At 31.9% G+C, this 14,005-nt stretch overlaps 2 protein-coding genes across 3 annotated transcripts in view; both read left to right on the top strand.

Moving 5' to 3' along the window:
- LOC143147783 (uncharacterized) overlaps positions 1 to 14,005 on the top strand; it is a 146,392-nt gene that overhangs the window by 78,164 nt on the left and 54,223 nt on the right. The window lies entirely within an intron of this gene.
- LOC143147864 (uncharacterized) lies at positions 1,417 to 4,279 on the top strand. The gene is given in 5 exon segments (XM_076313546.1): positions 1,417 to 1,421; positions 1,543 to 1,655; positions 1,713 to 1,768; positions 4,179 to 4,209; positions 4,212 to 4,279. Coding segments are annotated over 5 exon segments (273 nt in total).

Genomic DNA, 14,005 nt, shown 5'->3' with positions numbered 1-14,005 from the left:
TTCGGCTGTTGTAATACTGTCGAAGGAATAAAAACTTCACTTAATAGTATTATTTTGATCGAGGTTAGCAGCTTTTGTGTTAAATTGACTACTTGAGTGATCGAACTTTGTATTCCTTTTCGTATAAATTCTGCAATAATTGCGCATGAGAATTTATCGTGCATTTTCATTTTAATGTTTCATTGCTTTTCCTGTATAATAACAGAGATGAGGAATGTAATTGTGGTGTTATAATAATTATTCTCTCCGTACCTAAAAGATAATTATTCATATTTGGTAAATACACATGAATGGATAATTCTAGCATTTATTCGCTATATTTCAACAGATAACAACCGACGAAGCAATCATAAATTTATGGTCAATAATATACGATAATATAAACTAAGTGTGAAGTGTTTACGCGGGATAATAATTTCAAATTAAATATGAAAGCATAAAATGATAATAAGTGGACGAATATGAGTGTAGAAATGGCTGGAAATGCAATAATAAACAAATGTACTTCTACAAAATATGTAATGTACAAATTGAGTTTTCCAAAAGAATGTGACGATTAAATATATTTTTCCAAAAAATGATAGTAAACTTTATTTGTTCGTAGAAATCGGATTTTACATATTTATTTATTCGTTTAGAATCCCATTAGTTTCCGGATTAATTAATACAACGTGCGGTATTCATAAAAGATTTAATAATTGGTAAACTATAATGATTTGTCATGGTACCGGAATTTAGAAATTACGATGTATAACATCTTACGAAGAAATGTGCGAACATGCCTAATTGTTAGAAATTAATTAAGGAAAGAAACTGTAATTTTGGCAGTCATTGATTACTTTATGATTCTTTTACACATTTAAACTGTAAGTGTAAAAACATAATTATAGTGTACAATTGATCATCTATTTCATATTCTATTATGTAGAATTGGTTAATAACAATGACACTATTTTTTTTTACTTTTTCAAGTATATTGTTATACATTAAAATCCAAGAGGTAAGTTAGTTCTTTACTTGCGTATCTCAAATTTAAGAAATGAAACAACCACTTAGAGATCGAAAGTGTTATAAAAATAAGTGCTGCCTCAAAGTTCGAATAAATAACGGATAAAGTATATATATAAGTATATAAATATATATATATAATATATATATATATATATATATATATATATAACCTCATTTGCTAAATAGTTGAATTTTATTTAAATAAAAATATAAATACATAATTAATGTAAAATGATATATATTATATTACATTATATATCGTATCGTATCGGGAATAATACCGATATGTACTTATTTATACATCGTTATATATGTGATATAAGTATATATTATACTTATTATATATCATTTTACATTAATTATGTATCTGTATTTTTAATTAAATAAAATTCAATTATTTAGCAAATGAGGTAATTTAAAATAAGGAATCATCATTTTTTAATAAAACGGTATAGATAATAAATTGAAGTGTACGAATGGCTTAAGGACCATCAATCCCATTTGACGGGATAATTTTAATTTTATTGTCAGTGCATTATTTAATTCCACACCGTTGGTAATAGCACCAAAGTGCATTGTCAAGAAAGGTCGGTAGAGAGAGGGACATGAAAGGGCACGATATTCGTTCACCAAGGGGGATAATGGCACCATAATAAGAGTTACGCGACTCTAAATTTTTATACCGTTTTAACCTTATACAGCCATTGTTCTGCAAATATCATCTAATCTGTGTAAAATAGTTATTCCAGTTATTGCAGTAAGAAATGCTAGATTAAAATATTGGCAAACAGGAAAACAAGGATAGGGAGAATAGTGGCAATAAAACAGTAAATTGTTATTGAGAAATTTTTATTTTTAAAGTTTTCATAATATTGTGTATATTTTGATATGAATTTACCATAATTCAATTTTAATTATCGTCAGGACAAGTGAAACCGTTGACATGGTAATAGTGATTTAAAGATATACTTTTATTGTAAAATAATAGAATTTGAATGATGAATTTTGTATATGGTACGTATACATAGAAGTAGGAATAGCGATTTTAAATTGAATCAGAATACACTACAATAAACGTGACAGTTATGTTTCTAACTAAATTTCAATCGATAAATGAAATATGAATTTTAGTCAAATTTATAGTATAGTTTTTCAATTTCTAGTTTATAACTGCCATATATTAATACGCAGCTACATCTCATAGAAATAGCATAGGGTAATTCCAGTTGCGAATCAAATGAATTACATTCCTGAATTTTCATCCTTTGCCAATTGTACTCAAGTAAATTTTTGGAATTCCTGTTAGTTTTTAATGAATGATTTTTAAATACACATAAACAAATTAAATGATGTTAACTACGCGTTTCACAGCATTAAATAATAATGAATTAAAACAATACGCGTCGAAAGAGTCGTATAATTCCTAGATAAAGTTTGCAAAGCTTATTCTTTCTTCTTTTATCTGATTTATTTTATTCAAAATTTTAGACACTCCTTCTATTCAGTAAATATGTTCGTTCAAAATTTTAATTGAAATACCGTTACTGTTTTCCCGTTTGTTTTCCTTTAACAAGGTCGTAAAACACCGACGCATATTGTGTTATAATTCAACACGTAGCAGGAAGGTACGCGCTAATGAACTTTTCCTTCCGCTTACGATATCCTTCCATCTACCATACCTGAAAAATAGCCAGTCCAATTTTCTTGTTGACTCTTTCCTTTTGATTTTTTCTCCCCGGAGGAGAATTGACTGCGTTTTATTTCAGCACCGTTCTTGCCTCCCCCGAGTTTTGACGCTTCCTGTCACAACTTCGCGCCACAAATCGAATGGCCGCAAATCGAAACTCGGAAAATTCAATTTCAATCACGACTTTCGTCAAAAACATTCACGCTGCCTCTGACGCGCATCGCTTTACGATCGACCATCTCTTATTGTCAAATCGTCAAGATAAAGTGATTTTTGCATTACTTCGTCGATCAATGTTACGCGAGTATTCTCCATTTTTTTTTAACACCTCCTCGTTCATCGTGATACACCTTTTGCGAGAGATCGAAGAGAGTACTACTATTTTGTATCATAATTATCATAAATCAATTTCTTTTCCTATTTAACGCATAAATGACTCTTTTTTATTTTAAAGCTTTGTCCTTACGATGTTTTTTTTTTTGAAATCAGAGGTATATACAGGGTAAGAGTTTTCAACTAGCAAAGTTTTCAACTTTTACTATAAGTTAAATATGAAATACTTAACAGTTTTAGAAACAATTGAAATGATTTTTATCAATAATAATTCAAGACGAAATCAAATTCATCGCGTCGTTCATTTCATTGTATCGTTAAACAATTTACGTATTAAATAGTACAATTTTGTCATTTTGCATGGGGAATTGTCTGAACGTAGAAAAAACGTAAACATATCGTAATGAAACAAATTTTACGGGTTTTCGATTGTTTTTAGCACATTTAATATATTAGCATAAAAAATATAAGATTCTTAGTAAAATATTACAAACTGGTAAAAAAATTACATTACAATATTTAATTACAGAAGAGTTCTTATTTGTAGGTTCAGCTTTCTTTTTCCTTACACTAGTTAATTATTCGACAAAAAAGTATATTACAAATAATGTAGCATCTTAAAAGACATTCACCACGAGTCACGACCGTCTTTCAAGATATCGTTGCACAATAAATCACTGTACGTTCCATCAAAGTAGGGTGTTGCTTCACACGGAGACCCATCGAGGTGTCTCTGTCGGATGTGTGCACACATCGTGTACAAATTTCCAAAGTCAATTATTTCAAAAGATTCGCAGTTCCGCTCAATTTTCAAGGAAAAATACCTTTGGCTCGTATTAAAAATTATTCTACGTATCTTCCATATTTACTTACCGAAACTTCAATCCGTTAAGAATCACATTTTCTACCCGATACTGGTGTTCCTTTCTCCAAGATACCGTGCACATCGAATCACTCGTTGCTTCCTTCTTCTCTCTTCGATTCTTTGTTAGTTCAATCGCGACCTCGCAAGCTTTAAAGTGAATTTTAATTCCCTCGTGATTCCTGTCAACTGGTATGAATACGCACTTTACACGTGTGATCGTTGCGGCGAACGTATCTTTCGTTGGAAAACCAAGCCATCGACACCGTATCATCTTCCCCGCAGTCAGTGCTTAATTATTCTTGGAAGTGGCACGGCATCTTAATTATCACGCGCTTTCAGCCCTTTTAAGGGATACCCTCGGCGGTAGTGGCGTGCCCGGCTAATTGCATTGCCAAAGAGCACTAAAGGGGTGACAGCGTCGCTCTAATTGAAACTGCGTCCCGGAATCGCAAAGTTCGCGTCGGATGGGGAACGTCCATTCCTAGCTAAATACACCGTACGCTGTCCGATATGGCAAATAAAAAAAGAACGTCTACTTTCGAAAGTAGGAGGTTGGGGGACGAACGAAGCAAACGAACATCTGTCCGATCGTACGACAGGGAACATTCGCGAAACGGGTGAAAATAGAGGAACGAGTCGCAGGGAACAAGCTTGGAAAGCTCGCGGAAACGAAGAAACCATCGCGGCAATCTGTCTTCGTTCTTGCGACAGAAAAAGAAATTAAAGGAAAAAGAACGAATATCGAGCACCATTCAACGGAGAGGCATTCGTAAGAGAAGTCCGTCTTCCTGTCTCTTCAGTTTCCCTAACCATCTCCCTTCTTTCCTCTAGTTCGCGCAATAGCAACTTCTTCGCTCGCCGTTCTCAAATCCATTTCGATGTTTTCAATTGTGAGAACTTAATTCGACGTCAACTTTCGCGGCTACGCTCTTCTTTGTAAACATTCGGCTGTTTTTGCAAGAAATTACGTACCCCTGGAACCCCTCGAACTTGGTCCCGTGTCTCGTACCCCTCCGCGATGCGTTTTCATTCGGCAGCTCTTCATCGATTACCGGTTCTTTTGTCCACGTTGTCCGTCGTTCGAGCTTAGCGTTTCCCCCGCTTTAAAGTGAATTCCAGCTCGAAAATGTACCACAAGACTGGCGATACTTGAGTGCCGAACCCCCTATTGACCCACGCTCGCCCGTCACCGTGGTAATCCGTGAATCGACAGCTGAACGAGATAACGTACTGGAATACATCTTCCGGATTAAAGGACGATAGTAACGAAATAATCGATAGCGCATTAATATTTAATTGTTTTTCGAACGTCGATAAACTTCCAGCGAATTAGGAGTTCTCGAAACGTCGTCCGCGAGGTTTCGTTCAATTGTGCTTCGAATACCCAGAGAGTCCTAACAGATTTAGAACTTTTATGAAAAAAAAAAAAAAAAATTATATATATAAATATAATTTTAAAATATATATATATATAATATACAATATATATATATATATATATATATATATATATATATATATATGTGTGTATATGGAATTAGGTAGACCCGATTATTCATTATTCGATAGAAATAATGCAACATTGAAAACCATTTTTCGTTTAATAAATAAAAAGTTACAACGAATTTTTAAAGTACCATGGCCTCTAATGAATTAAATAATTCGTTCTGAGTTTGATTCTTCGTTCGCACGAATTTTAGAAAAATAAATTGACGTTTTGTTCGAATATTGCTGATGGACTTGTCGATAAATCTAACCCAGGAAACCTTATCTTGAACCCGACCAAGGTTCGATAGTATTTCTAACAGTTTGCAATATAAACCAACTTGTATGAAAAGTTGTACTCTTTCCCAGGTTATTCAATAAGTTTTGTCGTTTTTTCCATTGTAAAAATATACTACGACACTTCAACTTTGAATAACTGTAAATATATGAACGAGCCGACGGATCTACATGAAACTTCACACATGTTGATCAAACAGTAGTACCATCTTTAGAAAAATAAAACGACGAATCTAATAGCGCCATTTCTTATCGAACGACAAAACTTATCGAACAACCTATTATACGAAAATTACTCAACTCTTTTTAAAACACCTTCTGTAAACGTCAAATTGTGTATATTGTTGGGTAATTTTTTATTTGCACACCACATTCAATGAACAGAAATAAACAAATTGATATAAATACATCTATATTTATTTACACACTACATTCAATGAACAGAAATATTTATTTACACACCACATTCAATGAACAGAAATATTTATTTACACACTACATTCAATGAACAGAAATAAACAAATTGACATAAATACATCTATACATATATGTGTTAAAAATGGCGACGGTTTCATTAAGAGTCTCAACAATTTTCATAAAGAATGAATGCTCGACCAAAATACATGCTCATTCGTATTTTGCATTTATTTACATTTTCATTGACCGTTTCGTTTATTTTAGAAGCGTGATGCGAAGAAGTTGAAATTCTGGTTGTTTGCGCCGTTATTGGAAACAGAACTGTAATTCTACAGTTAAAATTATAACTCGCTCAGTGTATAGGCACTCTGAATCTTGTTACGTTCGATTATCATCGCTTTCGAGTAATGGCGCATTTTACGATCGACAGATGATTCAATGTGATGTCCAGATTTTTTCACATTTATGACTTAATAAATGAAAGTTTTGAAATGCACAATACCTACTTGCTTGCGATACGTTTCCTCCCATCGGTAATCGTTATCTAACAAAGCAGCGATCCCAACATCTTCGAAGTTGTTTCTTTCTTCGGCCCAACTATAGCCAATTTCATTCGATAGATGCAATTCGTTTCCAAAGCCAAGTCGTCCCTTCCTTTTAAAAGCACTCCGTTTGTCCGAACAACGTAATTGTGTCTCGTATATTTCTCGGAATATTTAATACATATATTAATAAATTACTATTTTTTGTAATTATATAGAAACTTGATTGGAAAATTACTTCGGCCGCTGTTTAAATGAAATATATTTGAAAATAATATTTTTCTAACTTCTTAGAAATCATTCTCCTTTATTAAAGTATCTTCGAAGCTGAAATTTATATTATATGAAACTATATGTCGTTTAAAGAACAAGTGATTGCAGTGTGTAGAATTTGAAAATTCCGGTATATAAATTAACGTGTCGCGTAAAATTAGAGTAAATTTGAGAGATATATATATATATATATATACTAAGACGAGTATTTCTCGGAATATCGCATGGTAAAGGGTGAAGAAATCAAGACGTTAATCGAGAAGTTACTGCTTTCGTCGGTGGTTTCCGTTTACGTAAGAAATTAGGAGGTACGTGGTTCCTTGGTTGCAATAATGTCCGACATTCTTACGAATGTCGATTGTTGGTCCATTTGAACATTTTCGAACGTAATACTTGCACGGATAGGTTGCCTGTGGCGTATCACCCTTGATGGTTATTCATGTGTCACCGACAGGACCTTTGGAAATGTCCATTGAACGACGGTGGCAAAGGATCGATGACCGGATCTCGGTAACCTCTTTGGTAAAAGCATTCGACTGGTCTGACAATCGAAGGGCGCCGTCGCACGTCGGTGGCCTATAGCACTTAAATCTGACGTATTTTTAAAGGAAACGTAAAAGAACGCCAGCAGATAAAATCGACAAACTCGAGACTTCGATGCTTTCGTAAATTAATTCGTAATCGATTTCAAATAGCTTTCTCCGATAATACGAGAAAAGACTTGTAAACGATTTCATACAATAATTGCGTAATCTGTTAAATAAATTGTTACTTATTGAATAATATTTAACGTACAATATACTTCAACGAAGTGTACATGTACTTAGTTCGTCTAGAATCGGATATATCGAAATAACTAAAAGATTGTTTGTACAAATTACTTTATCGTTCTGCAAAGTATTCGATATTCCGAATGGTGATGCATACCGTGCAAATGGAATATTTTATGAATATATTAATGTGTTGTATAGTTAATTGAATATGCGTGGTTTTATTCCACGTTAAATCGATTGGTTTTTGTAGTCGAGGCTAGAGTTTTTTATGAAACTGAAATATGTTATAATCCATGTAAATTGCAAACAGGTTTATTCATAGGTGTGCTGGCTTCGAACTTCTTTAAAAAGTACAAGGACAACGAAGTTTGCAATTTCTTTTACACGATCTTCCTTTTTTCTTCAGGCAGAAGAGACCTTTAGGAATAAATTTTCTTTTAGGAGAAACATTCTTTTCTGTAAAGCGGAAATTATAAACAAATTCTTATTTTGCACATTTTTAGTGCAAGTGCATTTGTTAAAAATTCCGAAAAAAGTTATATCTCAGTGAAGTTCACTAAAACATATTTCAATATCATAAAAATCTTCGACTCTGTCTACAAAAAGTTATCGATTCGGCGTAGAACGACCCTGGAATGTTATTTATATATATATATATATAATGTATTTTATACATTAATATTTAATACATATATTAATAAATTACTATTTTTTGTAATTATCTAGAAACCTGATTTGAAAATTACTTCGGCCGCTGTTGAAATAAAATATATTTGAAAATAATATTTTTCTAACTTCTTAGAAATCATTCTCCTTTATTAAAGTATCTTCGAAGCTGAAATTTATATTATATAAAACTATATGTCGTTTAAAGAACAAGTGATTGCAGTGTGTAGAATTTGAAAATTCCGGTACATAAATTAACGTGCAGTTCAAATTCAATCAGTCCTCCAAAAAGTAATACGATTGTACAATTATTAAATTATTTAAAGTCATCGGTTGTTGTTTCATTATTGTCCTAGTTTCATTATTGCCACGATATTACAAAAGTCCGAATTGGTGTCAATTACCACATTATACAGTTTTTGCACCCTCGTCGCTTATCGTAAAGCCATGCAAATACCTTGGCATGAAGCATCGAATCTATACCTAAGCCAAAAAATCTCGAGTAAATGGTTGTCGGTTTGAGAGTCGATGATATAAGGTCCTTTATCTCCCGTTAATAGACAGTCGACTTAAATACTTTTTGAAGATTTTGTACTTGCTTAAACTTATCTTCACGACTTGGATTTATCCTCCAACCCGAAAGTTACAAGAATTTCTTCAAGAACTTTTCTTGTAAAAATGTTAGGATTACTGGCAGAATCTTGCATGAGATTGCACTTTTTCTTAGCTTTATTAAAAGGAATTTACGTATTCCATACAAGTCGTTCGGTAAAAAATGATTTATGACTAGAAAGGGAGAACGTTCGGGATATACTACTTTCTTACTATTATGCAATCTCTCGTCTGCTTCGTTATCGAATATTCCACGAAATATTCTACTGCTGCTACAAAGTCGAACGAAACGGATCAATAGATTTATTTAAATTTGGTGCATAAATTCGATGTGAATAAGGAAACCTGTTATTATCGAGATCTTATGTAATTTATTTTGCGAATTCAGAAATGTTAATTTACTAAATTTTTTGTTCTTTCGTTTTTATGATTAAAACTGTAGTTCTCTTGATTGCTGTATTATACATCACATAAATTATTCTTTATAGGCGCTTTTTTTATTGTTTCTTTTAATCGTTTCTTTTTCAAATTTTTTTTGCAATCATTTTTCAGTTAGATAACTACTTTTATTTTCTCTCAACTGAAAATGAAATGTCCATTCAAATTTTCGAAGGAAGCTGTTTATTTAAAATTGGTATCCGTTATTCTTCGTATTATTCTTCGTTACAAATGTGTATTCTTTCTCTGTTATAATTATTGTTACTGTGATAATGATTATTCGAACACAACTATCATATTGAGCATTTTAACATTATAAAAGTAAGATATATTTAATTCGTTATAGTACAAGTGAACACATAGGAGCTCATTTAATTATTTGGAAGCATTCAAAATTGCCGTTTTAAAATGCGTATATTTTCACATCATTAAATTCACTGAAATAATGATCGAACAATTATTTTTGGTATTCGAACAATTTTAACTATCCTTTAACTTGTTTTAGTTTTTATTAAAGAGTAAATAAAGAGTCATAATTACCATTTAACAGCTTTTACCAAAAATTATAATTTATTTGTTTGTATTATGAAATCTATAACAATCATTTTATGCTATGAAGAAATTTTGGCTGTATACTTTAGACAAATTAAATAATACAACTAAGAGAAAGCAATAAGTAATAGATTTGTACATTCATGGGTTGAAAAATTTAAAGATTGACAAATAACTTTGAATTTTGAAAAACAGTAAGGGTTATGAAAATATACCAGAAAGATGAATTAGAACATTTACTATAATAAGACCTTGATCAGAGCAGATGGTTATAAAATGTTAAATTCTTATTTCAACAAGAGACAATTTTAAGCCATGCAAGAAATACGAACTATTAAAATTCCATGAAATAATCTTCTTTTATTAATTAACGAGCAAACTTATGCAGTTGTAATTACTTTTCAGAATAATTATATCCCTTGAATTTCTCTAAATATCGTTTTCTCGCGTTTATAATTGTATTATGAGTTATAATAATGTTAATTTTTTTTCCTACATTATTTTCTCCGTACACGTGTTTCACTTTTCATTCATCCTGTTCACCAACAAAAATAAAGCCAGAATCAAACGCAAAGCTCCATGCTTTTATAGCGATAGCGGGTAAAGAGAGTAAAATTTTCAGCAAATATTTCCTACGCGATGACAGGAATATTGCCGACCATGCTTCCACGGTCACATTAAAAACTATCACAACCATGTGTTTTGCTTTTACTAAACCTTCGCGGTTTCACCTTTTGAATAATACATTGCACGTAGCGTACAGCCACTTTAAATCCGTATACTTTTAACTTCGTGTGTCTCTAAAGGCAGACTTCTTCAACAATCCTCTCATTCCATAAGTTAACCAAGAATATTACATATTTGACTCTAGCAGTAGAAGAAAATGCATACAAAAACATTGAACAACGCAAAAGGATAATCCTAGTGGACTTTTATAGTCTCGGCTAACTTTAAGTATTAATTTCTCAGTAATTTAATTAATTGTCTTACCAACATAGTAATACCATCAAAGTGAAACAGTAAATGTAAACATAATATGACGTAAAAGCAAATTTCAAATCAATTTTAATGTTCTTATCGTTTCTTTCAGAAAAGAAACTTTTCTCTTTCTTTATGTAGTATTAATTAGGTAGAATAGTCAATAATTTGTATTATGTGATTAATCGTGCATTTTTTATTTTTTGTACAGGTACTTCGGTTTGTCATAAAAGGAAATCACTATTTCGCACGTATAAAATTGCTCGTCTTCCATAAAAAGATTGCACACAGTGAATTCGTTTAATTCGAATTTAATAAAATTTAAGTTTGAAACTGAAGGTAAGGTTTCTTTATATGTGAGAAAATCTATCTTGAGGTTACCAGAATGTTCTATTTTTTAGATTTGCTTCCAAAATCGTTTTATTATATAATTAGTCCCCTAAATTCGTGTCGTAGAACAATCAACGTCTAAGCTAGAACTGCGTGATACTTTGTTGACATTTCGAAACAGAGATGGTGTATAAACTTTTACTTAATGGATCTCATTTTGAAGCCGTCACTATTCACTTCTCAATTTACTTGCGCGTGTATCGTGTCTTCCTTACCATCGAAGCAATGAATGCACAATCGAATTGATGTTACATTTTTATTGTACACATAATTACGTTGTATAGTATCACTTTGGTGCAAATTTTCACAAAATAAAAGTGTTCTTTGATTTCAAAAATTGTAACTTTCGTAATCTAGGTTCGTGCAGCTAATAAGTAAAATTGTACAATCGAAAGATATGTGAAGATCGTATTTCGAAAATCAGAATTTATCTTATCATTGATATTATCGTTCCACGAAAAACTATGTTTTACCTATCCGATATTCTTTCTATGAAATATGTACACACAAATGTGGACTGCGTGAAAATCGCACGGCTGGAACTCGATTTATCAGTTCTGTGAGGGAAGAATGCGTCGTATCTGAAATCTCTTTAACTGTCGATGTCTATCGACTATTTGTGCTATCGAAATAAAACGTCGACGCTTCGTGCCACTGTTATCGGATATTACTTCCTGTCCGACAAAATTTTCGATTCGTAATGATACGTCAAAATTCCATTACCTTCGATAGCTATTTGTTGAATGAAATTACAACGTACGTGTCTGCAGATGTTGAAAGTATCAAATTACAGAGTATCGAACATTTCTATGGCAATACTTAAGAAAGTATTAGGAAAATGGGTAATAATTGTAGTTTTTTTTATTGTCGATGAAACTACGAGCTATTTTAATGGATAATATTTGAAAAGTTAGATTTCTAGAACTGTTACGAAAAAAAAATAGGGCACAAGAAAATGACGGCGGTTAAAATGACAAGTACCGATTTTTCAAGCGATTTTTCAGTGAACTATTGTATTTTTCATATGTTTATAATTCTGGTACCTCTTAAAGAAGAATATTTGTAAAATATGTGTGTAAAATTTCAAGTCAATTAATCAGTTACCTTTACAGACATCCTGAAGAACATTTTACAAAATATAATTTCGAGAAAAATACCTTTAAACTTTTTCGTACAATCTCTACCATAATACTTATAAAACCTTGTTATTTAATCTAATCAGTAATACCCAAAATATATAAGGATTCTCGATATAGCAACTCACAAGTATATACACGTAAAAACATAAAATGTTGTTTCTATGTTAAAATTACAAGTATAAAAAAAGAAATGAACCTAAGAACGACTAAAAGAATTCCACGCGTGCATACTTTGTAACAAAAACACTGTCAATTTGTTCGTATTATTAATGTCGATATAATATTTATACATACGTTCTAAATACTATGCAGAGTGTCTCGTTTAAGTTGACGCAACGAAACATTTATCGACCATTAATTTAAAAAAAGGGTGGAATATTTCTTTCACGACTTTGAGCGAGAATTCAAATAGCATTATTAATTTTGTAATGTATAAACGTTTTCAAGGTCTTTTCGAGATCTTTTCGAAACTTTTGTTTCACCGTACACCTATATTTCTTTATTCAGAAATCCTACTCTACGTAAAAAATATGCATACCATTTATCTAGAACATTTTTTATTTCATTAGATATTTAAAGAAACATCTATAAAACGATTATTTGCTAGAGTCCAAGAAGTTTCGATATTACTCTGAATCTAATGTTCGTGTTTCCCATTTGTTTCGATTTTGAGGAAGTTTATTCACTTGTCAATTCACTTGTACATAAATACATTTACCGATACCTTGTATCCGATCGAAGAGCTACTATTATTAGTGTTTTGAAATAATAATGATGATATTTAATTTGCTCCTCGTAAATTTTACCGTTTTATTTCATTCTGAGTTTCCGTCGAGTCACAAGTTCACTCATAAAGTTCAAAATTAAAAGTGAATTGAAACTAGTATACATACATGCTTCTTAATTAATTTAACACAAATTTTTCACATGTACGTATGTACATTTTTAATTAATGTAACACAGCTTTATACGTATTATATATACTGCGACACTGGAAAGAACAATTCATACCAATGACGGGGATATTGATACAAATTATTACTTATATTTAATAGAATATCTTTTTTTTTTACATCTACATATTTACACAACCCATTATTTAATAATATTTCATCTGTTTACTGGTTGGAAAGAATTTTTGATCAAACGCGGCGTTTATTCAAGGAGAGAAGTTGACATCACGATGAAATCATGTGAAACCGAGCATCTTTTGTAAACGCTTAAATAGCTGTATCGAGATCGATAACTTTCTATTACGTGCGTATATACTGGGGTCCAATAATTCCATTTCACTCGATCGCTGTTTGAAGTTCGGGGATTCATCGCTGAAACTGACAGCCCGTTCTCAAATATCGCTGTTACGCAGTAATCGAGCGAAGCATCTCTCGAATCGTGTTTTTAGATATCGATTTTACTCGGTCCAATTCGGAGTGCGCTTCCAGCGATCGAACGTTGGATTCTCTAAAAACGGTATCGCTGATGCACTTTTACGTCTATGCACACCGGAATCCATCACTGCGGCGTTGACGAAGAGTCTCTCAAAGAAA

This window comes from Ptiloglossa arizonensis, chromosome 6 (assembly GCF_051014685.1).
Source record: "Ptiloglossa arizonensis isolate GNS036 chromosome 6, iyPtiAriz1_principal, whole genome shotgun sequence".
Lineage (NCBI taxonomy): Eukaryota > Metazoa > Arthropoda > Insecta > Hymenoptera > Colletidae > Ptiloglossa > Ptiloglossa arizonensis.
This window is presented reverse-complemented; position numbering and strand designations above follow the sequence as displayed.